Genomic DNA, 27868 nt, shown 5'->3' with positions numbered 1-27868 from the left:
TTGTTTCACTTTGGCAGAGGTTAAGTTGTTATTTCGCTTAGTAAAAGAACCGTCAAGTCTTGTGTTTGGTTAAAGTGGATATTAAATATATGAAGATTGATACAAAACTGTTTTCTTGATGATGTGACAATTAAGAAGTGGAATCACCCTAGAATCAACAAGATGAGCCATAACGACTTCGATGAAATCTACGTGGGAATCCATTCAAGGTAAGTGCCAAATTAATTACTTTTTTACAGTGACCTCATTATTTCCATTCTGACGATATCATCCACAGTCAATAATTTTGTTGTTGCCCGATAAAGCGAACATATGCTGCGTGAGCAACATTATTAATCTGATTTCTAATCTCCTTTGCAAGTGGTGGTATTGTTAGAAGTTCAAATGCACAAATATGTCCAACCACTTGTGGGAGTTTCGGATGAGCAAATATGGAGGACATGGACAGGGGCTGCAGATAGGTGGTGCTCGATGGTAGTGTGAATTGGAGATAGGTAGTGCTCGATGGTAGTGTGGATTGGCCGTGAGGCGAGCCGAGATACGCTGTGCAGTTGCGATTAACACTATGTCCCAGATGGTGCAGTGGTTATCGCACCTGCTTAGTAAGTAGGAGATCACAGGTTTGAATCCTGATCCAGTAAACATTTCACTCATCACCGCTGATTCTGCGTAATGTCCTAATGCAGCTGACGGCAGCAATTCCTCCCCTTTCCTTTCCTTTCTTCCCCTCTCCACCTTCAATTTACATACAACACCACAATTCACAGCAAAGTACAACTGACATGATACAAAATTCATTCAGAAAAAAGGGCTATGAAATTAATATTTTTTCTCAGTACAAGTGTACCCCAGAAATGCAGGAAAGTTTCCCCACGAGATACATTACAAGGCAAAACAGGCAAAGGTATACTCTCAAAACTCCATCATCCTGTCTTTCAAGCAAGGACAAAAAAAAAGAGTACAGTATGTACCTTCAACACACAAACTGAGAATGAAAGTGAGAGGAAATTTTGGCAGGACCCGCATTGTACAGCTTAGGTTCATTCCACATATTGCAAAGAAAATAACTCAAAGGAAGGCAAATGATGAGTACATACCTTCTGCAACATATTGTAAGATGCCTTGTAGGCCATGAGCACTGATGACAATTACGAAGAATGGGGAGAGGAAATGCAGAAGTAAATTTCCAAAGCCATTTAACATCAAATAATTTGTTTATTGATATACAAAAATCTGTACATTACAAGATGGCAATGTTTGGTAACGGAACTCCCCCACACTTAAGATTATCATAAATCCAAGCATTTTTACATGAAAATCAAATTGCACTTCCCATTCTAGAAAGTTAAGAGTTAGAATTAGGTCCCTTTCTACGACCAAATGTCTGTACAATATTGACAAATCGACGATTATATTGGATTCTTCTTTTGGCTCGGCCAGTCTTCTTCTTTTTCTTTTCTTGCTTCTCTACCTGAAACAAACGTTCACTTACTTAATCCCTCAATTACTGAATTTTAGTACACTAAGTTTGCATCAATTGCCCAATAATGAGTCAAACAGCTGAACCAAGAGTGGACAGTTGGTTGATTTAGGGGAGTGGATCAAACTGACTGACCGATTAGTTGAGAGGGTTGATGGGACGGAACAGCAAGGTCATCAGTCCCGCGATTCCGAAGTTAGTCACAGAAGAAAGAGGATCAAGCCAGGGGTGTCAAATTATAAAATAATAAAGTTAAAACACACACAGTTAAAGGCATAAAAGGTAGGACCAAATCAAAAACCTGGAACAAAAGGGCAGTCTTAGCATGGGAGAGTGGTCATGGGGTCCCAGACCAAGAAGACATGGAGAGAGGTCCCAACCACAACCACCCTGCCCTTGCTCCAACAGTACAGTAAAACCTTATACCTGGAAATAAAAACCCATTTTCACAGAGTAAACTGAGGACCAGTTCAACCATCCATGAATTGTCTGCTAATATTAAATTTAAAGAATCAGAAAAACTATACTTAGCACAAAACAGTGGAATCTTTCCACGAGGAGCGGAAGGAAGAGAACCAAACTGCAGTAGACTCCTTGATTGTGCAGAGTTTGTTACTATGAGCAGTTGCAAACCAGATGTCATTCCATTTTTGGGCAAAGAGGGATTTGACGTAGATCCACATATCTGCAGGTGAAATCGTGTAAGGAAATGGGGTAAGTATCTGCTTCTCTAGCCAAACAGTCAGCCAGTTCATCCCTGGGATGCCCACATGACTTGGAACCCAGAGAGAGACAACTGAGCAGGCAGCACGGCCAAGGGCAGAGAGAAGATCATGGATAGCAGACACCTAAGGGTGACAAGAGTAATATCGGTCAATAGCCTGCAGGCTGCTCATTGAGTCTGAACAAATTAAAAAAATGTGGAGGGAAGCCTGAAAAACAAAATGGAGGGCTTTGTGGATGGCGAGGAGCTCTATCGTGAGCACACTAGGTGATCCCAGCAATAAATAGTGTTCAGAGTCAGTAGGAGACTTGAAAGCGTGTCCCACCTTATTGATTGTCTTAGAACCATCAGTGTAGAAGATGGTGGCACCCTGGAACTCTGCAAAAATGGCATGTACAAGATTCCGGAAAACTATAGGGGCAACAGAGGTCTTAGGACACTGGACTATATCAGTCCTAATCCATGGTCTAGGCACCATCCACTAATCCATGGTCTAGGCACCATCCAAGGGGGGATATGGGAGGAAAGACACAGGGTGCATTCCAGGGAGTGGAGATGTAGATCCCAACAGATGGCAGTGAGACGCATGCCATCCAACAATCCCACCTGTGGGCAGGTGTCAGGAGGGAGACATCCCTCATTGGCAAAGAGGGCACAGTACACGGGATGGTCAGGTAACTGGTGAATGTAGATTGCGTAAGAAACCAGGAGTTGGCTCCGTCGTATTTGTAGAGGGGGAATCCCCGCTTCTGTGAGGAGACTGTCAACAGGATTAGTGCAAAAGGCACCAACAGCCAGACATACTCATAATGGTGAACAGGGTCAAGCAGTTGTGAAGTGAAAGGAGTCACTGAGCCATAAACCTGACTACCATAATCCAGTCTGGACAAGACCAGAGCACAGTAAAGATGGAGAAGAGTGGTGCGGTCTGCACACTAAGATGTGTGGGCCATGACGCAGACAGCATTAAGCTTCCACATGCATGTAGTCTTTAGGTGGCGAATATGGGGCAGCCATGTCAGCTTTTTATCAAAAATAAGGCCCAAGAAACAGGACTGTGCTACAATGAGGAGCTAGTAGCCTACACACATTTAGAGAACGGGGTGTACTGTGGGTCGATGACAAAAATGCATAACTCATATTTTGGCGGGAGAAAACTGGAAGCCATGGGAAGTGGTCCACGCAGAGGCCCGTCGGACGGTTCCTTTGAGCCGGCACTCAGCACAGGCTACCAAGTGGGAGCTGCATCAGATACAAAAATCTGTTGACATACAATGCCAGGGTAACCACAGGTCCAACAGAGGTCACAAGCCCCATCAATGGCTATGAGGAAGAGTGTGACACTAGCACAGAACTCTGTGGGATACAATTCTCCTGAATCCGAGGGGCACTGAGTGAAGTGCCAACTTGAACCCAGAAGAACTGGTGAGATAAAAACTCACAGATAAAAATTGGAAGGGACCACAAAAGACCCAGCCATGGAGGATAACTAAAATGCGATGGTGGCAAGCCATGTTGTATGCCTTATGTAGGTCCAAGAAGACCGCTACATGGTGCCGGCAGTTAGTAAAAGCCTGTCGGAGAGCTGTTTCTTATCTGAGTAAATGTTTAGTTGGAGATCATCCTGCTTGGAAGCCACACTGATACGAGGACAAAAGGCCCTGAGATTTGAGTATCCAACATAATCTGGAGCTAAGGTAATGAGCCTTAGTATGGAGACACTTAAAAGCGAGGAGGTTGGTCTGTGAAGGGTATCATTTAAATCACTGCAGCGCCTGCCGGTAGTCCTGGACAGCGACTGCAACATACTTAGTCCACCATGGTACTGGTCGATGACAAAGGGGACCTGTGGATACGAGGACAGCAGTGCCAGCAACATGAAGAATAGTGGCAGACACACGTTGCACGACTTCATCAGTGCAAATCGAGAGGGACGTGTTTAAATACACAGCAGACAGGCCAATTGGCCATGCGGAATGCCCAATGTGGGGCCTGTCTGCCTTATGGCAGCGGGGGGGATGATAGAATCACCGGAAAGTTGTCACTGTCACAAAGGTCATCATGGGATGACCAATGCAGCGAAGCCACAAGAGAGGAGATAGTGAGATCGATAGCACTAACGATGCCATGAGTGGCTCTGAAGTGGGTAGGTGAACCATCATTGAGGAGACAAATCGAGATCCATGATAAGTCGGTCAATTAGGAGACCCCTACCCATTGGAGTGGTACTCCCTCATAGTGGCATGCAAGATAGCTACGCTGCCTGAGGCACCTTGCCACTGTTTGCATGTCCCTGGAAGAGAGCGGGCGACCTTAGGGGTGCACAGATGGTTCGTCTCATGGCTTAGGGGTGGTAGGAGTCTTCCGGCCTGAGAGATGCCGGCAGAAAGAAAGGGGCACTTCTTTGGCTGGGGAGTGGGAGCAGCTCCCAGACGGGAGGCCATGGGAACTGCAGGAGAGGGGGAGGGGGACGGGGCTGGGGTAAAGAAGAGGGAGGAGGGGGAAAGGATGTAACAGAGGCAAAAGTTACAGATAGTGACACTAGATGGAGCCTCCCACACTTTTGGCGAGCCTCAGCATAAGACAGACAATCCAGGGACTAGTAATCTTGGATCTTCTTTTCTCTCTTCTAAGCCGGGCAATCCGGCGGGCAAGGGGAGTGGTGGTCATGACAACTGACACACACACACACACACACACACACACACACACACACGTGGCAGAACACACGGGCTTCCCTCATGGAGTGGGTGCCCACAGTCATCACACAAAGGGTCCGCCATACAGTGGGAAGACTTATGCCCAAAACAAAAGCATCAAAAGCACCTCATGGATGGTGGTATGTACAGCTTCACGTCACTCCTGCAGCACACAACCTTGACCTTGACTGGGAGGGTATCCCCCTCGAAAGCCAGACTGAAGGCAGTTGTCACTGTGACCCTTCTGCACACGTCGAACAAAATGAACCCTGCATTGCTCCAGATTAGCCCAGCGTTACTTATCACTTTGCAGGACAAAGTCCCTAAGAAAAATGGCTGCCTGGATCATATTCCGAGATTGGTGAGGAGTAAAGTCACTGGGATATTGCCAAGACAATCACAAGCACGAAGAGCTGCAGACTGGGCGGCAGAAGAGGCTTTGATCAACAGGGAGACCAACCGCACCTTATTTTCCTTGATGTTCTCCACAAAAAACACTGGCTTTGTGGCGGTGAATGTGTCCCAATCCCTCCTACTGTCCCTCTTCCCATGGTGTAGCGAGGGAAGGGAAGGCTGCCAGGTCATATGAAGCAGCATTCAATGATCCTTCACCATTCGAAGAGACTGCTGTTTGAGAATGGCCAGATTTTTGCAGCCTGATACTCTTCACGTGCCAAGCATCTGCCCTGTTGCCATCCACCGAGACCAGGGGAGCCACAGCAAGTGCCAGGCGGTCGTTGCTAGGAGTTCCGATGCTCCAAGAAGACAAGCAACCACTCCTTGTCACACATAGGGAGCGAATAGCTCAGGTATCAGTAGGGTGATTCCTGTGTTGTCAGAGGGCTTAGCCAGATGGGTACATAACAGCCCCACCACACCGACTGGCTACACATGCTGGTGACGTAGCCGAGTGGAAGGGGGCTACAGCAGGGAAGGGAGAGGGGAAGGAAGGGGGGGAGAAAGGAATCCACACTGTAGAAGGAGTTCTTCCCCATATGGCTCACATTAAAAACAGAAAATTTAGAAGTGAAGGTCAAACATCAAGCAGGGATATAAATACCAGAAAGGTTGAAATAACAGGCAGAATGAACAAATTTCGAGCCAGGTCAATATAAATCAGAACACCAAGAGAGGGGAAGGAGGGGCAATGGGGAAGGAGCGACCATACGGAGGGAGGACAGGGTGAAGGAAATGCAGCCAGGAAAGGAAGAACTGGCTGCAATACCTCAAGGCCATGTGTGCGCCACACAAGAACTCATGAAAGAACTGTGAGCCCCTTGGGAGGGGGATCAAACAAAGAGGAAAGTGGTCCCATGATCTAGGATGGCAGAAAGCAAGGTAGGAACAACACAAACAGCACAGTCCAGTCAACTTGCAAAGAGGAAAAAGGAAATCCTATGCATGATGGGCACCAGCATCGCCACCGACCTGTCCCGACACACCACACCACAATCATGATACAATAGTGACTACACCATGGGAAGAAGACACAAGAAAAGGAAAAACAAAACAGCACAACAGATGAGTTATGGTGGGGAGAACTTGAGTGGTGTGGAGGCAATGTTAAAGACTCCATCCAACACCTTACGCTAACTAAGGGACTAATTCCAGAAGATTCAATGACTTACACCTGAGAGTACAAACCACTTTCACGAAGGAAACCAAGAACAGATGTAACCATGCAAGGGTCGTCCGCTAACACCCCAAGACAAGGAAAGTGGGAGGGCATATTTAGTGCGAAGGGCCAGGGGCAGTTATATATAAAAAATATATTGATCACCTTCAGTGGAGCCCCACAACTAAAAATGGGTGGTGATGGGTCAACATAACAAAACTCAGGTGAGGGGGGACACTCTAATAAAACAGAGGGTATGATAGAAGGCCATCAGTTCCACAGTAAACACCCAACACATGGCAGGCAAGAGATGGTGTTCCGTGCAAACAGAAGACGTAAAGGCATATCCCACGCCATTAACCATTTAGAGCCATCAGTGTGTAAAACAGTGGCATCCTGAACTCCCGTAATCGTGTTCATAACAAACAATGGAACACCAATGGAATGGTGGAAGCTTTCAGTTATCAGAAAAAAGCCATAAAAACCCATGGCTGAAGAACTAAGCAAGAGGAGGGGGGGGGGGGGGCAGCCGGGATAGAAAGTGGGAAAGAGGACATGGAGGGGAGACTGAAATCATGTCAGAGAAGTGAGGCAGAGCCCAACCAGTAATCCCACCAGAGTGTAGGTGACAGCCCAAAGCCGCAAAAAAGAAAACAATAAGAATGGTAAGCCACATAATTGAAAATGGAGGGATCCCAGCATCAACCAGAAGACTATAGACAGGGCTAGCGTGAAAGGCACCAGTGGCTAAATGAACACCACGATGGTTAATCAGGTCCAAATCAAGAGTGGAGGCCTCAACTTAATATGAAACACACATATAGCATATATCAGATCACGGTATAATCAAGACTAATTCTTGTTCAATCCCCAAAGCCATGAATTCTAAAACCATGAAACTTTTTCCTGAAAACTGACAGAAAAGTATGGGAGAAGCTAAACCAATATGGTCATTAGGTTACAGCACTCTCCTTGCATGCTTGTACCAAGGCACTATAAAAAACTAAGAAAATTAATTCATATTCTGGAAATAAAAATAACAAAACAGGGAGACTGGAGAGGGGAGAGTTAAATTACAAAACATATGCAATGACATGATGCTGAGGCAGATGTTGGGGAAATATGAGGGAATTAGTGCAACAAAGGTCAACACTTATAGTAGTATGGTAAAGCAGCACAAATGATTTCAGGATTCCTGGGTCAGGACATGTAGGGCATTATTGCTGTCCAACATGTTTCACACACTGCAGAGCACTGCGATTCTATGGTATGTACTTTACATTCCTTCTCACCTCTCTCTCACTGCAGCCTACTGCCAGCTTCTGCAGCTCTATGATATTTCCCATTCACCTAAAACTATACTGTAACCCTGCTTCTGCTTTGTTGTTTCACTACTACACTCAGCATGTTAATGAAACAATGATCCTTTCACACCTTACCACTCCCTTTCTTGTACCCAAATTTTCACATTATCTGCCCTTTTATTCTTACAAAAATGTCTTTCCTGTTGCTGTGGTGATCTTCAGTCCGAATGCTGGCTGCAGCTCTTCATGTTATCTGTCCCGTGCAAGCCTCTTTACCTCTGAATTACTACTGCAATCTACACCCATTTCAACATGCTTACTATATTCATCTCTGTCTCCCTACACTATTTTTACTCCCCCTCATGCTTCCCTCCAATATTAAATTGAGGATTCCCTCATGTCTTAGAATGTGACCTATCAACTAATTCCCTTCTTTTAGTCAAGTTATGTCACACATTATGTTCTCTCCAATTCTATTCAGTATCTCCTCATTAGGTACACGATCTTCCCATCTAATCTTCAGCATTGTTCTGCAGCACCACATTTCGAAATATTCTATTCTCATCTTGTCTGAACTGCTTATTGAACACAATTCACTTCCGTATAAGGCTACATTCCAGACAAACACCTTCAGAAAATACTTCCTAACACTTAAATCTATATTCGATGTTAACGAATTTCCTTCTACAGAAACACTTTTTCTTGCATTTGCCAGTCTATAGTTTATATCTTCTCTACTTCGGTTATCATCAGTTATTTTATTGCCCAAATAGCAAAACTAGTCTAATACTTTTAGTGTCTCATTTTTCTTTGGTTTGCTTTACTGCTTGCTCAATGTACATGCTGAACATCATTTGGGATAGGCTACAACACTGACATCACTCCCTTCTCAACCATTCACTCCCTTTCATATCCCTCCACTGTAATAACTGCCATCTGGTGGTATAAAACCTTTTACACTCTGTATTTTATCCTTGCAATCTTCAAAATTTCAAAGAGTGTAGTCCTGACAACATTGTCAAAAGCTTTTTCTAAATTTTCTGCTGTTATAAATGCAGATTTACCTTTCTTCGATCTACCTTCAAAGATAAGTTGTAGCATTTGTATTTCTTTGCGCATTCCCACGTCCCTCCGGAACCCTATCTGTTCTTCCCTGAGGTTGGCTTCCACCAGTTTTTTCATTCTTCTGCAAGTAATCCGTGTTAGTGCACTTCAACCACGATTTACTGAACTGATGGTTCAGTATTATTCACAACTGTCTTCTTTGTAATTGAAGTCTTAGCACATTTCACCGTCTCATACACCTAGGACATCACGTGGAATAGTTCTGTCATGGCTGGCTCTGCCAGGGGTATCAGTAGTTCTGAGAGAATGTTGTCCACTCTGAAGGCCTCGTTTCAACTTAGGTCTCTCAATGTTCAGTCAAATTCTTCTCGCAGTATCATATCTTCCATTTCACCTTCATCTACTTCCCACTGCTTTCAGTCGTTTGCAAGTACTAGCACAGAATGGCTACGTTCAAGAACAGATGAGTCAATAATTCACACGGCTGTCCCTGAAACTATTAAAAAGGCTGCCGTCCCTCTCCAGAAATCGCATTTTGTCTGGTCTCTCCACAGATACCCCTCCATTGTGGTAGCACCTACAGTACAGCTAACTGTATCGTTGAGGTGCACAAGCCATCACACCTCGGCAAGGTCCATGGTTCATTGGGGGCAGGTGAGAGGGGGTGGCTCGTATCAGTGTTACTGGAAAAACTTAACTGGTAATTACAAGGAGACAGCTAACCAGTTCTTACATTCATAATACTAGTGATTGTGGATAAAGATAATCCTTGCTTTTGGAGCTCATGCACTACTCCTTTGGGAAAGGATAAAGGATATCTTGAGGGAGGTTGGAAAGGCAGGAGACATTACTCAGACTTTCAGCTGAGAGAAACCCACTGACCGACAGAGCACATACATGTTTATTGGCAGTCTAGGAATTTCACCACCTAAAACTAAGTACTGGTCAGCGATTTCGCCTTCTTGTAATTGACAGTTATTACTCTACATTCGCATAAAATTATGTTACACCATTATTCAAATTTTTAGTTTCATTTCCTTAAAATCACCTACATTCGCATCTCTAGCATTTTAGTCCTCCTTGTTCAGCATCCTTGTCTTTTCTCACCCTCATTTCAGTTCACCAAATTATTTCATGTGGATTTCCACTGAACTCCACTTTTGTATACACACCCACCTCTTACATTTTTTTGTTCCAATTCAAGAAAGAGTCCTTGAAGGGGAACATTTACCAGTGCGGAGCAACACAACTGCAAAGTATCATATATCTTACAAATTCTTGTTCTCCTTTGTTACCTTGTTCTTGACAAAGACCAAAATAAATCCAATGGCACTGAATTTGCAGAATGTCAGAGGCAACCACAGAAGTTTAATTTCCTTGTCCACTAAGTATGTACTTTCCACAAGGTATTCTTGTGACCTGAAGTGCAGTTGCACATGCTCCATTAGGCATAATTTTGTAAATTCCTCATGTGATGATACAGATAGAGGCTCTACGCTATAGCTTTTCATCTGTTTAATAATAGAATTCCTCCTCTGTTTCACAGATTGGATTTGTGATACTGATTTAGCATTGTGTGATATGGAGCTGATATATAACAACTGGAGATTTGTTCTGGAATTTTCAAGTCTGTACCAAAACCAATCTTCATAGTGTTTAGTATTCATCTCAGAATGATAATGTGCATCTCCTTTTTGCCCAACAGGACGTAAACCAGTGTTTTGCATAAACCCATCTTCGCACCAAATGTGGCACAATATAATCTTTTTCCCGGCCTGGAAATAATTCAAATTATTTCTTTCCAGCCATACCTTTCCTGAACACTTTCTCTGAGATAATCATATAAATTTTTTGGTATCTACGTTCTGTTTTGTTCCTGCAATAAAAATTTCCTGGAATAATCTGCACCACACCAACTCTCGTCAACGTAATATACAGTCCATCAGTGTTTGGCGATTATCTTATTTCCCACAAGAACTGGTTTCTTTTTCCTGTGAATAGGTTATATTCCATCATCACGGATTTTTTGTTTAACTTTTTGAATCTGAAGCCCAATTTCCCAATAGCACACCAAAGGGTTGTTTCATTCTTACCAGGAAAGTCTTTCACTTCAGTCTCCAACTTTTTCAACACATTTGCTACTGGTGAAAACTGCTGTTCCACACTGAAGTCAGGGATTTTCCTTCTTATGACTCCCTGCATGAACTTGTCCAATGCAAACTTGTGTAGTCTGACAGAACTTTTTATTGGTTATACAAGATATATTCTTTTTAAGTTTGCTTCACTGTAGTTTTACTAGCACTGACACATTCAAAAGTTCTCTTTACTGGTTGTGACATGGAAGTGCTCACGCCCTGTTGTTTTTCGGCCTCAAAGCAAGCGTACCCAACGATCACTGTGGACTTATCAGATCTCTAAATGATGCATAGTTTCACACAAGTACAATTGTATCACAAAGAGCTCCTCAAATGAGTACTAAACAACAAACAGTAGCATGGTTGTTTTCTATCTGAGGGGAAACTCTGATGTAAAACATGCAACATTGAACAATGAAATGGAATACTCTCAGAGGTCCAGTAACACAGCATACATGAGCACACGGCACGTAAGGACACAAAGTGAATAAATTAAACACATGCTATTAGTGTTTTAAGCAGTTTCATTCATAAAAATACAACAGCTGTAAAATACAACAACAGAGCTGGTGTTTACACTTTCCATGTTGTTCATAAGTATCAGTGTTACACGAGTTTTGGCAGTCTACATCCACTATTATTATGACAAAAGGACTAATTGGAAACCAACAAAAATCAACCTTCAAATGGAGAATGGGTCTACCTTTAAACCAAGGAAAGGAAATAGTTAATATAATTATGGTCTTGCTTCTGTGCCTCTTCAAAGTTTACACTCACCAAAAAAGATTGCTAAGTACACTTTCTCTTAAATATCACCATGTACATCATCCCCCCCCCCCCCCCTCTGTTCAACTAAAATATAATATTCATACACCAAATACAACCAGACATTTCCACAATTCCAACAAGGTACAACACATCAGTGTTTGTCATGCAATATAACAAGAATATGGGCTCAAAGTCTGGGGTTAATCATTATGAAATGGACAGTATTGCATGTCCTAATCCAGGTGTTTTTAAGTCTTCCTAGTTCTTAGCTTTCTCTCAATACTCTTGAGAAACTTCTGATACTTGGAACTCTCATAACTGGTATGTAAAAGTTCATATTATAGCAAATATTGTTAATATTAATCTTTATTTTTATTGTGTATAGATTCTCTGCTTATTGCTCATTGTTGTTCCCTACCATGAAACTACACTACACTTTTCCTTTGCTGTCACAGTTTCCTATTACAACGTACTGGAAACTAAAACCCTAACAAATTGTAACTGAACAAACTGTTCACTCAGGTGAGAGTAAAAATATTTTAAGCATAACTTGGTAACAATGCTATTAAATTATGAGTTTGTACTTAAGTATCACTGCTCTGTTCAAAAACTACCAACCAAAGAGCAAAGTGTAAAATGTTGCAGAAAAGAAGTACAAAAAGCAGTATCAAATACTCCGTATGAAGTTATGTAGGGTTGATGGTAGAACAGTAACACCAATTACAGCAGCTGAAGAAAAATGTTTAACGTTAAGAGACTATGCAAAATGATTAACTACACATTACCAAAGCATACTGTACATAAGGAGAAACTACATAGCTGTTCTGAGGCAGACATGCAATACTTCTTTCAGTGATTCAAGCCTTACCTTTGGTGTCTGACCCTTAACCTTCCCTGCTCGAGCTAAGGATCCATGGACCTTTCCTCCTTTTAAGCTAACAGTGAAATCTAATTCGAGGGATGGCAGTGCAGACACTGTAACATCATCTGCTAATGGAGATCCAGCACAGTACAAGAAAGTATCACCGACATTCTCTACACCTTCCAGGTGACAGATGTGATCCTGCAAAAAAGTAGACTAAATCAGTCTCCTGTAATACATAAGCAAATAAAATTTACTGTGAAATAAAACAAAACACTGAAACTTTCTATAGAACATAGACAATTAATATTTATAATTCAAAGTTGTGCTTGAGTTTCTATAACTAAATTTTTTAACTGAGAGTGTGATTTGTTGTGTGATACTACTGTATTGTTTAAGCACGCTGCATCTATTTACAAATGCTGATAACCCCAATGCAGTATTTGTGTACAGGTTTTGAATGGAAATTCTGCTGCTGCTACTACTACTACTGCTTGGAGAGAATACGGTAGATGATTTGCTAACCACAGAGTACAAGACTAAAGAGTGTTTACTTGCATTTTGACTAAATTGTGTGACAGGGATGCAGCGTGCATGAACCAGCAGACATTATTAAGATGGTAGCATGTGGTCCTTCGACAAGTCCATGCAGGATTTCTACATGTATTGGTGTTCCACATACAAGAATATTGTGGAAGTTACCTCTAGGAAAATAATGGACCTGTAATACTCATGCCCAAAGCCACTTTTACATCTGAAGAATTCTTTCCACTGAGAACGACACTCTATATTCCATTTGCTAGAAACCTTTCAATTCAATCACACAGTTGGTCTGATATTCTGTATTCACTTCTTTTGTTCATTAGGTGGCATTGTGGAACTGTATTGACTGCCTTATGCAAGTCAAAGAACACAGCATCATTGATTTAAACAATGAAAAATTACACCAGTACCAAAAACATCAATTGTGACACATGAAGCTAAACACAGCATTTATCCCGGTGTCAGTATCTACCACCTTCTGGGTCTCATGAAAAGACCTACAGTACACTGCCATTAGAAGTTGGGCAAGTTCTTTTACACGCTTTGAGCAGAACCATACTGGTACACTATCACATCCACTGGCCTTCTCATGTTGAGTGATTTCAGCTGATTTTGTATCCCATGCTCACTTATTTCATTATCAGCCATTTTGTCATTTGTGTGGTGAATACAGGAGGCACTACAGTGCCAACATCCTCTGTGTTTTGGTAAAAGGCATTCAGTATTTTGGCCTTTTCTGTGGCGTCCTTTGTTTCAACGCCATTATGGTCACAGCAGTCTGAACAGATGGCTTCGATCAATTTATCATATGACTAAAACTTCTTACAATTTTGTGTCAAGTAGCTAGAAAGAATTTTACTTTCGAATCTGCTGCACACATGGCTCTCCTTACGTAAATTTTCACTTCATTCTTCACATTTGCTTCTCTGTGAGACTTCAGCTACATTTAAATTTTCAGTACAGCTCTGAGCAGCTTTCTAACATAGGGGAATCAGAGCAGGTCTTGTCCATCCCTCACAACTTTTCTTGGAATATACCTGTCTAAAGCACATAGTACAATGTTCTTTAACTTTATTCATTGACACTCAACACTGTTAGTGCTGGAGATATTTTCATGCTGACCACTCGAGTAATCTGAAACTGTTTTTTGTTGCTCTTGCTATTTACTGCTGTATTCAATGATTTCCTGTTCTATGACAACTGCATAGAAAAATTCAGGTCTTTTTGTCAGTAGCAGGTATAAAATGTTACCTTCACGAATTGGTTCCCTAACTGATCAAGGAAATTTTTAGACAAGGCATTTCAAACAATTTCACAAGAATCCCTGTCCTACCCTAATCACTTATGTTTCCCAATTTATAGGTGGGAAGTTGAAATCTGCACCAAATACTACAGCATTACCAGGAAATTTACCACCCGGTGGATTAACGATGAGGGCATGTGTGCCGGCCAGCCTGGATGTGGTTTTTAGGCGGTTTTCCACACACCACTAGGTGAATACTGGGCTGGTCCCCACTTTCCGCCTGAGTTGCACGGTTCACAGACATCTGAACACATTCACACTATTCCATGGATTACACTAGACGCAGACAATTGGGGTGGTTGGGGAAAGGAAGGGCATCCAGCCACCCCTTAACATGCCACATCCAATTAACGAGCAGACCCCGCAAGTAGGAATAAATGTTTGGGAAGAGAGAGAGAATAGGCGCATAGAATTCATCATTTAAAGAAGAGAACCACAATTGTAACTTTTTCGTATCATAAGGTGGCATTGTCTTTTATATGTTTATAATCAGTTTAAATAAAATTTTCTTAAACTTTGCATGTGACTTATTTTTTATTACGGTAAAAGTAAAGGTAGCTCATGATATCTTTAGTGCCCTCTCCTTGAGGTTTTTTCCGTATCCGCCACTGCTGTATCTGCTACCAAAACTAGAAGATTCAGCAGCAGAGATATATTGGCTAAGTGAGCACCTAACTGATATAAAAAAGTATACATGAAAAAACTGTGGGAGATGTGAGATATTAAATATTTTATTGTCCAACTGGTGAAGTAGCTCCTTCTATATACAGAATGATTTATGATGAGGCTTGCTTTTGATACCCACAATGCTGTAAGAAGTATAAGACAAAGGTACACTTATTACCATCCACATACATAACCAACTAAGCCAACACACCAAAGTGGGTTTACTAAAAATGGAGACTCAGTTCACATCCAATTAAAATTAAGATGAGCCTCTTAACTTTAATATTATTGAACTACAAAGAGGGTAACACTACTTGGGTGGGGACGCTCTCTTCAAGTAGTCTACATGTACAGTGAGTACTGGAAGTGGAGACAGCAGTATCTGAATTGAGCAATAATAAGGTAATTGATGAAGTCAGTGCACACATGATCAAAGAATTGAATGAACTGGTCAGCAAAGGCTGAACAATATATGGAAAGAAAATGTAATAATTAGCAACAGAAAACAAATGTATCCACAACGATGTGTAAAAAGTGACAAGAAGAAATTCACCTCTACTACAGACATCACACTAGATCTATTAAACAAGGAGCAAATCCACAGGAGCAAAGAACAAGAAAATCTATGGTGAAGGAAAATACCTGCAACTTTGTCAAAAGAAGTAAGTTGGCCTTCATCTCAAATGATTTAGGGAAGCAACAAACAGCCTATAACATGATGGTCACATCGGGCACCGAATTCCTCTCCTTAAAAATAGAAGATCTGTGTCTTTAGAAAAGCACTGCCTCTTTGGATATAGAGCAGGAGGCAAGGATGAAAAAGGGAACTCACCTCTTACAGCAACAAATTAACCCATAGCAACAGTTCAAAGTTACAACCACTAGTCTCAATGTTTGTATTATAATGGTACATAAAATTTTTGCTTCAAATATCCAAAGACAGGAAGCTAGGACACTAGCAATCAATTCCTCTTCAGTTTCTGCTGGGGTTTCATACATCAATGACGTCGCATAACCCTACAGGACAAGTTACTGGCAGTGGATCTTGTGAGCATGGGACAGCATGGGGAATGACGAGTATCTGTTGTTCAGGTGATCACAGTCATCAATACTGAACAGGGATAGTGAAGTCGTGTGTAAACCACATCCTTTCTAAGACAACCAGAGATGCAATTTAGAAAAAAACTGCCACGGAACATCTAATATATACCACAAGGACAATTTAAACAGGGTAGGAGCAAATAAACTATTGGTTCATCTTGTACCTCTCAAGGCCACAAGTTGGTGGTTGTTACGTGAGAAAAGTGAGAGATGTGGGTTTTCATCACTGTGGTCATGGCTATTGCCAGAAACGAGAAGACCACTGAAGTTGAAAATGGCATCTTCATTGAACTATACATACTGTAAGAAGTCCTTTACTATGCTGACAGTCCACTGACACAACTAAACTCTTGTGTCCAATTTCATTTGGCCCCCATGCTTGCATGTGATGAACTTTATGATACAGGTATAATTATCAATAATTGGATACAACTGGATCAATCCAGTAGTATTCTCCACACTCTAATCTTTACCATAGGAGTCTTATGGGCAAGTTAACATTTGCTTATTGATGAATTTTCACTCCTCAAATTCTGGCTCTGTGGTTTGCATGAGGATTACTTATAAGTTGTTTTTTTAATGGCAATAAATTTATTGGAACTAGGATGAAGCCTGTAACAAAACTTCTCTCATTACTTTCATTTATTTTTCTGGATCATACATCCTGCTGCATCACATATTAATTAAATGCATGTCTGCAAGTATCTGCACTGGTTAACGACCCTCCGCTGAGAATCACGCAAACTGTTAACAGTGATGAACACATTAAACACATCACAAGTTATTGTCTACTGTTTTCCAAAGTATTATCACCAACAATGACACAGCAGGCACTTGTTTCTTATGAAACATAAGCAGCTAATGAACATGTGCATCACACACACAGCTCATTCACAATTTCATATCACCTACAAAATCAGTTTTTAAACATTGGTTCCTTATCTCAAAAAACACTGTTTTAGATACTATTAGGTTGATTTGAACACTGCAGTGCTTGACTAGACATGGTTGTATTGCAGGTAGTATCAGGGTTGCCCCAAGTTTCCTTAAGTGAAATTCCCTGATATTTCCCTGTTTTCCAGACAAGTTTTAGCATTTATCCCTGAAAAACTTTGAGATCTCAAGGTTGAATAAAGACATATTGACAAAAAATGTAGGGACTTCTGTATTTCTAAACATGTGAGGAGAAAGCAAGTCAAATGGTATGTGTGTTTCATTGAGACCTGATATTTTATTTCAATAAAACAAAGACATTTGGTGACAAAAACAGACATTTCCTTGGAGTCTGCAAGACAGATTTAAAATACCTTCACTGATATCAGAAGTAACCTCAGAAAAAAAGTAGGCCCCTTGAAAGAAGTGTGTAAGTTGGGGAAGAGTTGTGTAAATCAACACTATAGATGACCACTAACAAAATGTTGATTCTACTACGTTTGTTATTGTCAATTATTACCCATTTTGTCATGTCGATTATTTTAGAGGAATTGTGTGTTCATCTCTTAACTGAGTGGTAACATGTTTGCCTACCATGCAGTGGGCCCAGGTTTGATTCCCGACCAGGATGGAGATTTTCCTAACTCATGGACTGGGTGTTGCGTTATTTCACGATCACCGACACACAAGTCACCCAATGTGGTGTCACCTGATCAAAGACTTGCAACCCGGTGGTGGCACCCGAACTTCCACAGACAGAGCCTCCCGGCCATCAATGCCACACAATCATTTCATTTTACAGGTACTGTGTGATCTTTCTTTCAAGAAATATAGGTGTAAATAGTGTATAAACTGCCAGCAATTGCCACAATTTTCTTCCTCTTACTGTCCATACTTTCTAATATATGAACTACTTTCAGAGTGCCAAAATATGGCCTCTGGCCTACCGAGGAACACCGCAGTTCTGGGTCCATGGATAAACCATGAAAATCTGCCGCATTATGTCACACACAAACAGACCTGGCCTGTGGGTAGATCGGTGAAAAGATTCAAAGGGCAGACCCTGCACATTTGTGGGAAACAATGGGCTTCTGATCGGTAGGCCCAACCCATTAGATACCCACAGAAATGGCCTGCAGATTTTGCCCATCATGTAGGTCCACTTGTGTGGCCAGCTATTCACATGTCACTGACACCATGTTAATGAAATGAGACCACGATGATCAACCCTTGCAACACATAACTTGCACAAATACTCTCAGAATCGGTATAATCATGACAGGTAGCTACTCACCATGTAGATGATCGCTGATCCACAGGCCAGCAGGTAGAAACGACTATCACACTTTCACAACCAAATTTTTTGCCACAGCTTTTGTCAGTAAATGAGGGCATACACATTTTCACATGATCACTCAAAAAACTCATGCACACATGACTGCCATCTCCAGCCACTGCATCAACAATTTCTGAGAATCAAATCCAAACAAACCACTCCTCATGCCTTCCTGCCTCTCATTGGCAGCTGTTAGGCTAGCAGCAAGAAGTGGTGGCAGCACTGACTGCAAGCTGAGGGAAATTGTAGGAAGGGAAGAAGGAGTCAGAATGAGGGACTAGGGACGAAGAGCATGTACTCAGCTGCGTCCAGCCTGCGACGATGCACGACATCTCAGTAACCAAACCATTTCATCCACTGAGACAAAAACGAGATTTTTCCAGTGTTTATTTTCTTCAAATTTCCCTCATATTTCCCTGACACATTTGAAATTCCCTGAGTTCCAGAACTTGATGCAACCATGAATATCCTCTTGCTTTTTTTGACCTTCCAAGTGACTTACCTTTCCAATTACAGAGGGATCTAATGTTTAACACGGACTCCAAACAATCGCGCAGCTTGCCAGGTTTTACATTAACGTATCATTGGCAGAGGTGAAAGAAGCAATACATGGACAGAAATAATCCTAGACTCAATGGAATGACAATTTCGTGATTTTCTTTGAACCTGGGTTCTGGGTCCATAGTTGCTATAGATTTAATGATGCCAACACCCATTAATTTTTATTTTATTTTCATACTATTGTAAAATTTTGGCCCATTTACAATTACTCCAATAACATGTTGTTATCAAACAAAATCAGAATATAAATAGTTTCTAATTTAAGTTAAAAGCATTTACCAAGCAGCACATAAGTTAAACTTGCCAAATGAGAAATATGTTTAGCACATTTTAAAGAACAACAACAAAATGTGATAGTAAGCAATACAACTTTGCAGCACATATAAAGGAATCAATGATTTGACACAGGTTCTGCCTACATTATGTAGAAATTTACAACTAATTTAGATACCAGCCCAACAGATTATTAAATGAGCAGAAAGAGGTACGAAGAAAAAAATCTCTCATTAATTGTGCACTAGTTCCAGGACAAATTTCTGCAGTTCCTTATAGTTCACCACCATTGTCATGACGATACGAGACAAATGTAGATGAAGTAGACCTGTAGATGAGTATGAAGATACCTTAATCCTAAGTTCTTATGGTTTTAATATGTGCATGTGAAACATGCATACTGAACTTTATTTTGCTATAACTGGTAAATTGCAGTGAGGTATAGCTGAAACCTACAGGTTACAATCTGGGGCATACCAAGCTACTTCTGCACCAAAATTCTGCTACATCTTGTATAACTAAACAAACAATAATATGTACCTTAAAGCCTCAACTGGTTCTACTGCTTTTTATTTGGGGACAATAAATTGCACAGACACGATCTTGAGAGAGAATTTTTGCAGAGGAGTAAATAACATCAAATGCAATATGTTATGGTCATTTAAAGTGTGGCACAAAAAACTGAAGCAGCCTAAAAAGAAGAAAACCAGTGAGCTTTAGTGTAAAGGAACAGAGTATGGACGAAACCTAGGTGTAGGATTCATTGTACATCAAAATATTAAAACCAATATTATGGATACTTAAGAGAAAGATTTGTTTTAAAAATATATTGTAACCATCAAAGTCTGTACCATTCGGGTTGTATTTTGATGAGTAAGTAGATGCACCCTATTAAAGTTTACAGAAACCAGTGAATGGCAACAAATCCCATTACAAGATGAGGATATTAATACAAAAGTAGGAATTAAACCTACAAAGATTACTCCACAGTGAGATAGAAACCAAATAGAAAAATGACTTGGCAAGCACCAAGTGGAAATTAAACTGGCAACCTGTTAAATAGCAGAGAAATTGGAAAGCATGTAATGTTTCTAAAGTAAGCACAGATTTTTAAGATAAGAGGGTGAAACAATATACTCTGCAGGTTTGAGGAAATAAAAAGGAGGAAACGCGAGAGTTTCAAGAAGACAGTAATAGTGAAATAATAGAATATTCTGAACTGAGCAACACTATTTGAAAATGTTTCTAAGACAATGTGAAAAGTTGAATGGTAATCTCATAAGAGAAATTTAAAAACAAGAGGGGTGGGGGGTGGGGAGAACTATGTTAGGTAGGCATTACAGCTCACTATTTAAGCTATACAAGAACCCAACTGACTTTCAATGAGCCCCACTACTTCTTTGATTGCCTGTACAGGCTCAGATCAACCATTTGTTTCTCGGACCTGTATCCCACTCAGCCTGTAGTCTGGTTTCATACTGTGTCACAGTCAATGCATGTTTCTTGAAACTGTGAAACACCACGAGTGCTAGAAGGAGCAAGTGTCTTTACATTGATCGGGGGAGAAAAAAAGCTTGTTGCTGAAGCTGTGGAGAGCAGAAATTAAAAAGAAGTTGTTACAAAACAGTTCACTATTTTACCACCTACATTGTTGGTGATTTAAAAAAAAAAGGAAGACATGTCACTGGAAGTATTTCAGGTACAGGAAGAAAAAGGTCATGCCAGGGCGAATTTCTTTATCTTGTGAAGTGCTTGCTCAAATGGATAAATCCACGTAGAGGACAACGTGTTCCCATGAGTGGTTTCAGGCTGAAGGAAGAAGACAAATTTATAGCTTGGTCTCTCATGATTGAAGGATTTGTCGCAAGTGAGAGGTGACTCAAGTTCTAAAAAATGTCATGCTATCACATTAAAAAAAAAATGGCTACAACCCATGCAGCGTAGTCAACACTTTCTTATTAATTTTTATTTTTAATACATAGAAAGGTCTTCCTGATCACATCCTAGCATTCAAAGACGGAAAGTGCCATGGAGGCAAACTGAATAAGGACAGAATAACTGTCCTCCTAGGCTGTAATGGATGGACCTCACAAGCTGAAACCACTCATAGTAGGTAGATGTGCGAAACCATGCTGTCTGATGGGAATCAAATCATTCCTCACACCTTGCTGCTCAAATAAAAAAATCATGTATGATGAAAGAATTGTTTAATGAATGGTTGACATTAGATAATGGTGGTACGAAAAAGGAGAAATGCAAAATTTTAATGTTTTTGGACCACTGCACTGTACGTTCCAAATCATCACCACAAGATCAGACGAAACTGATGTCTTCCCCACCAAAGATGACAAGTAGGGTGAAGTGGGGTAAGTGTAACCACGTTTTGGTATAGTTCAACTTTGACACCAAATTGCCAACTTGTTATTGAAGATATGATTTTGAAATTTCTCATGCTTAAAGTTTGAGTTATTGTCTTTTAAACAATACACATTTTGTTTTTGAAAAAAAAAAAATTACATGGTCAAATAATTGTTTTCAAAATTTTGTGTTGTGAGATTACACTTGCCCCATGGTTCGCGGCAAGTGTAACCCCGCGTTGTTGTACCCATACAGAGCATTGTGAAAGAGACTTGGGGTAAGGAACCTGATTACCCAATTTTTACTGAATTTGAGGGTTTTTAAATTATTAACATATCTTAAATGTTACTCACGATATGAACTTTTTTTGCACACACCTCTTTGTATATTATGAAATACACAGAAAATGTTAGCTAAACTAAAAAATAAGTGTTAGCCTAAACCATAAAACACTGAAACAGAATGCATCATAGATGATTTATTTTTGTTTTAGGCCAGTAATTTATTAGTTTAAATTCTACAAAAGTATTATTTTTTTTCTTTAGTAGGCAATTGAACAAAAATAATAAAATATCTAGACAAGAGAAAAGAAAAATTCACTTCATAAGTTCACATTCTATTATTTTTCATGGTAATTGAACTAAAGTTGTTGGCAATTTGTGTTTAATGCTAAATTGCCCTAACTATTGTTTAGTCACTGAATGTTGTATGAATCAAATGTAACACCAAATGTCAGCTCTCCCTTGTGACCCAAAGTAGATTCAGGCAGCACTAAAATGACATCAGAGGATGGAACTCCCATCTCATCTCTTCTATCAGGCCAGTAGAACGTGGTGCCATGCTTTGTCTTATTTTTGCATCTGAGGAAAATCACTTCTGGATTTCCTAAATCACTAATTTTGGTAACTTGGCCAATAAAAAGAACTTGCTTACATTTTGTTGCAAAAGCTACCCGAACATAGTTTCAACTGTAATTTTATCTTTGGCTTCAAAAAAGTTTGCCTATTCTTCTTCTTCTTCACAGTTTATCATTTCTTTCCCGAGATCGACCAGTGTTATTATGGCCCCATTTTCTTCAACACTACTTATTAAAGATAGGCCTCCTGCAGTTTCACTTTCTTCACTTGTTGATTCAACTTCATTTTTTTTCCCTTGTTACCCCCACATGAGCAATTAGGGATTTTTTTCCACAACATTCTGAGATGCCATTTCAGATAAAGTAACAGCACTTTGTTTGGAAGATTTACTTTTCGTTACCAAGCCCTTTTTTATGCTGATAATGCTTTTTTGTTTTGCTTTCTCCTTATTGTTCTTGGTTCCCTTAAAATCTTTTTCTTTATTGATGAGATCTTGAAAAATTGTAACTTCAGCTCCTCGTGCAATCCTTTTCTTCTTTGTTTTACCAGTGGAATTACACTGTCTGACTGTTTGCAAAAATAATCTTTCAAATGACAAATCAGAAGTTCCAGAACATAATGAAACATTGGTTAGCTCAGGAATGGTTGAGAAAGAACTCTGATACTGTGAGAACTGCAGGGCTCAGTAGATGCAGGCCTATAAAATTCTGGAGGTTGTTCAGCTGGAAACTTCCCAAAAATCTGAGTACTTTCTGTTAGATGAGTACTTTCTGTTAGAGACGTAGCTTCCACACAGTCTATGGCTGCATTATTGACAGCTGGCAATGGATTTGTTTCCGCCAAAGATTTGGTATGAGCTACATACTTTTTATATGCCTCCAGATCATATTTAGTTTTATCAATTACTTCTCTACTGTAAGGGAATATTCCTGCTTTTTGAAAACCACTTTTCAACAATTCAGGTGGTGGTTCATTCCGTACAGCAGTGAGGAGATTGGAAAAGTCACGTTTGCTAATTTTTAACCCTTGATGATGTCTCTCGTGACAAGTTAACTTTTGGTCCTAAGTAGATTTCAGACTTTTTAAACGCTGCTACATCCATTGGCTGCAGGATGAATTATCAAGCTCAACGTTGTTGTCAGTCAAACAATGCTTCACATACTGTACTGTATTTGAAATGGTGGCATTCTTTATAGTTCTGTGTCATGTTTTATAAAAGGAAATGTGGTTTAAAAATATAGTAGTAGGTATTCTGGTATCCATATGTACAGGAAGGCCAGTTTAGTTGATCTAGTGTGATGGCAAAAACAAGGTTATGGCTTAAATAAATAAATATGTTCCAGTAAGTTTGTTTGGAGCAAGTGTAACCTCCCCTGGTTACACTTGCCCCAACGGGAAAAAGTTGGGGTAAGTGTAACCATGCCTGGCATATCAAGAGCTTTATCAGTAGAGTAAAATGAATCTCATATTTGAAATTATCATGCAAAAGTTAGTTTGTAAGCAAAAAATTGTGCAGTTATCTTTAAAACTGCAAAAATGACAGACCACCAGATTCTGAGTATGTCACTCTCTTGCAGAGTGAAAATGTAGATGTCAATTCAAGTCCAAAAATTAATTACCAATTTATGTAAGATTTGACAACTTATGGTTAAATATAACAAAGAAAGGAGTGAATTAACATGTGTGATAGGACAGAGGTAAAAATACAGCTTCTTTAAGCCACCATAAGCCGTGGTTACACTAACCCCATGGTTACACTTACCCCACTTCATCCTATTGCAACTATTGGAACAGGGCATAATAAAAAATTTTAAAACTCTACGACAGAGAAACTGTTTCACTTGAGCTGGAAAGTATTATAAAAGGTGAGAAGGTATACATAACGGTTATGATCCCTATACATAAGGCCTGGAAAAATGTCAGTTCCACCATTCTTTATAACTGTTCCAGAAAGTGTGCATTTGTAATATGAAGAGAAAACTCAGAACAGCAGTCAGAGTCACTAGAATTAACAAATTCAATCCCACCAGACTTAGGATCAGAACTAATCTTCAAAGATTTCATTCATGTTGATGATGACATCTGTGTCGACGGTGTTCCAACCCACACTGAGCTGTTGGCCTGCCAGGAAAGTAACTAAGAAGAAATGCCACCTCCAATCACAATGAACAAGGCAAGGTGGGTCAATGGAAGCGTCCGATTCCACCCGTCGGCTTTGACCTATGACACAAGGCTGTTGTGATGTGTGATGTCACGACGGCGCAGAGTTTAGTTTGTGAGAGTGGCGCGTTTGTAGGTGTCGTTTTGATATGATCGGTGGTGCTCTCTGGCAGTGTGTTTATGTGTTGTGTGTTAGGTGATGTTTTCGGTTTAGTTCGCATGTGTGGCATGTTTATAGGTGGCATATTGTTGCGGTCGGTGGTTCTCTCTTTTGGTGTGTTTATGGGTAGCGTGTAATGTGGCGTAAGAGGTTCATTTGCGTGGTAGCATTGCATGTGTGTGGTATCGATGCTGACTGTGCTTTCAGCAGAATATTTTTCATGAGTTAAAAATTTTGTTCTTGTTATGTCGACGTTATTGAATTTTTTTCTCTGTTCGTCATGTGTGAATTGTTTATGTCTTTGGTTGGTATGGATGTGACTGACAATGTCAACAGTTTTTGGTTTTCGGCGATAATAGGGGACAGTGCGTTGTCTCTAATAAAATTTCTTCAGCTACCGGTATTCGGCTTGTTGGCTGAAGTCGCGAAGCGTTCAGTGTGTCCTGAAGAAATGAGGCTTACTAAAATTCTGGCGTCTCGGACCAGGGACGGCTATACGTGTAGATGTAGGCCTAAGTATAACAGGTCACGGGAAGTGTTTGATTCCAATTGTGATTTTTTTTTGTGGTAGGATTAGTGTGGTGGTGGTGGTGAAAGTTTTGAGATTTTTAGTGTGGTATCGTTAGTTGCTGTTGACCTATATAGGTCAAGGGAAGTGTTCGATTCCAATTTTGTTGTTTTGTTGTGTTTTTTGAAGCAGTGATGATTGTGGACGTGGTTGTACTTTTGGGTTTTATGACTTGGTATCGGTAGTTTCTGTTGACCTATATAGGCCAAGGGAAGTGTTCAATTCCAATGGATATTGTTTTAAGTTGATTTTGAGAAGGTTGCAGTCGTTTTATTTTATTGTTTGGTTTAGTGGCGTGTGTTTATTCTTAGTATGTCCCCACCCAAAAACCCCCAATTTCCCCCGCTTGTCCTGTTAGTTTCATTATATTTTTGGAGGAATATGTGTTTGATCATTTATCAATCTATTTTTGTGTTTTGCTGTCATGTTTACGTACTGACTTCATACTCGCGATATGGGAGTAGTTGTGAATGGTCATTTCTGCCATATTGGTGACGTCATTGGTCAAAGCAGACGGATGGAATCTGACATTTCCGTTAACCCGGCAAGGTCATCTATCCATACTCTATGTTTCCAAGCCCTCATAACAGACACAATCGAGAGCTGTTCTCTGCTGTAACCACTGTTAAAAATTTGCTAGGTAATGCTAGATGCAAGTCATTTCTCAAAAGAAAACCAACTATTTTTCCAAATGATGTGTAACATTTTCATTGGTATCTTAACATATGGTATGTACTGTTTTGCACATTACAAATATAAAGATGAATGTATACATGTGTACACAATTTATATGTAGGCCTACTACTATGTACTTTCCATCAAATTCTCGTTTATTTTAATTTTTTCCTCTGTCCCTTTCAATTATTGGAACTGCTGTTATTTTGAACTCTTCATAATTTGAACTTTTTTCCTGGTGCCTTGATTTTCACATAATCGAGCTGACTGTATATAACTTCTATTAGGCTTCATCAGAATAGTGAGAAATTTGGAACTCAAAAAGCAGTCAGGCAATGGGCTTCGGTGTCATAAAAACTATTATCAGCAGTCCTGGAGGAAGTTTTCAGGTCCTTAAACTAAGGAAATGAAGAAGGAATAATGGGTAAGTGAAACACACTTGAGTCACCTTCCATTAGCATGTAACACACTATCACCTAGCTACAGTATAGCTGATTGACAACAAATGGAGAAGGATGAAGAGAAGATCCGGAATGTGAGCCAATGTGCTGACCACTGTGCTACCTTGCTATGTCAACAAATGGTAGAAAATCAGTATTTAGCTGTGTCAACAATGAGGTAATTACAAAGTACAAACTCACACTGAACGAGACAATCGGCTGAGCTCTTACAAACAAACCACTCAGGTCTTTGGCTTACGGAATTTTGGGAAATCGTGGAAAACTTATACCAAGATGGCCGGACAGGGATTTGAACCGACGTCCTCCCGAATGAGAATCCGGAATGTTAACAACTGCACCACCTAGCACAGTACCAACAAGTGGAAGAATGTAATAAACTTAGTGTGAAATAGAGCTGAAACTAATTTAAAATGTGCCTCAAACTTATAACTAACGCATCAAAAAGAACCCATTACAAATTTATAATGATGGAAATCGGTCGACCTTTTTTTTTTTTTGAAAGATTAAATACAATGTGACTGTTTATCAACTTAATAGGCGCTTCAATACTTGTCTTCCGATTGTTTTTAAAAATGGCAGTTTACAATTTTGGTATAACCACTGTTGACTTGTAACAGTAACACATGGACTTTTAATGTTGAAATGCAAAACGAAGCCTCGAGGATATAGTTACCCAGCAGTACAAATCGACTGGTTGACGTGGGTCAAAGAAACTTCTACTGCTACTCAGAACTTAATTTTAAAACTCGACCTGAGTGTCAGGTAAAAAATGTAACTATCAAATTGGAAAATAAACCGCATGAACTACCTGCCTTGATCTGTGCGATGGATTCACTTCCTTCACAATCAACAACGTGGTTAGACACACCGCGAACGTGAATTTGCATCATCTTTCTGGAAAATAAAAGGTATTATACATAGCATAAAGAACTGACTGTATGTAACTTGTACTACTGTGTACGCCCTACAATTTTAGAATAATTGCTTATCAGGTTTGCCATACGGCACGTAAACATTTCCTCAATGTTGATATAACAAACAACTTTTCTACAGAAATTCGCTAAACTTACGTTTACTGTAATGCTAATCGAATAGTTTCTTCTAACAAGTAGCAAGAAGAGTACAATAAATATACGCACTCGAAATTTACGACACGCGACACGATATGTTTTTCACAGCAACAACCAAAGAACTTCAAATCATTCGCATAGTACCTCCAGCGACCCACAAACATCCAACTCTGGGATACCAGTGATAGCCA

The 27868-nt window shown here is 40.2% G+C and overlaps 1 protein-coding gene across 2 annotated transcripts; it reads right to left on the bottom strand.

Annotated features, from left to right (window-relative positions):
• Positions 1-1195: 1195 nt before the first annotated feature.
• LOC126174986 (FAU ubiquitin-like and ribosomal protein S30) lies at positions 1196-27868 on the bottom strand. 2 transcript variants are annotated; one of them, XM_049921461.1, is made up of 4 exons: positions 27747-27868; positions 27420-27501; positions 12659-12853; positions 1196-1471 (listed from the first exon to the last, which is right to left on the bottom strand). In XM_049921461.1, the coding sequence occupies exons 1-4, from the start codon at positions 27839-27841 to the stop codon at positions 1346-1348; spliced, it is 498 nt and encodes a 165-aa protein (XP_049777418.1). In that variant the 5' UTR covers positions 27842-27868; the 3' UTR covers positions 1196-1345. The 2 variants fall into 2 exon arrangements, with proteins under 2 accessions (XP_049777418.1, XP_049777419.1); XM_049921462.1 differs by having other exon boundaries at positions 27678-27835.

Source organism: Schistocerca cancellata, chromosome 3 (genome assembly GCF_023864275.1).
Source record: "Schistocerca cancellata isolate TAMUIC-IGC-003103 chromosome 3, iqSchCanc2.1, whole genome shotgun sequence".
In the NCBI taxonomy this organism is placed as follows: domain Eukaryota; kingdom Metazoa; phylum Arthropoda; class Insecta; order Orthoptera; family Acrididae; genus Schistocerca; species Schistocerca cancellata.
This window is presented reverse-complemented; position numbering and strand designations above follow the sequence as displayed.

Bases quoted from the DNA above. Each gene is read 5' to 3' on its own strand.
- LOC126174986 (XM_049921461.1), bottom strand. From the start codon at position 27,841: ATGTTTGTGGGTCGCTGGAGGTACTATGCGAATGATTTGAAGTTCTTT. The intron at 27,502-27,746 runs GTGCGTATATTT...TTTATTTTCCAG, and splicing joins TCGCGTGTCGTAAATTTCGA to AAAGATGATGCAAATTCACG. The intron at 1,472-12,658 runs GTAAGGCTTGAA...CGTTTGTTTCAG, and splicing joins TTAAGGGTCAGACACCAAAG to GTAGAGAAGCAAGAAAAGAA.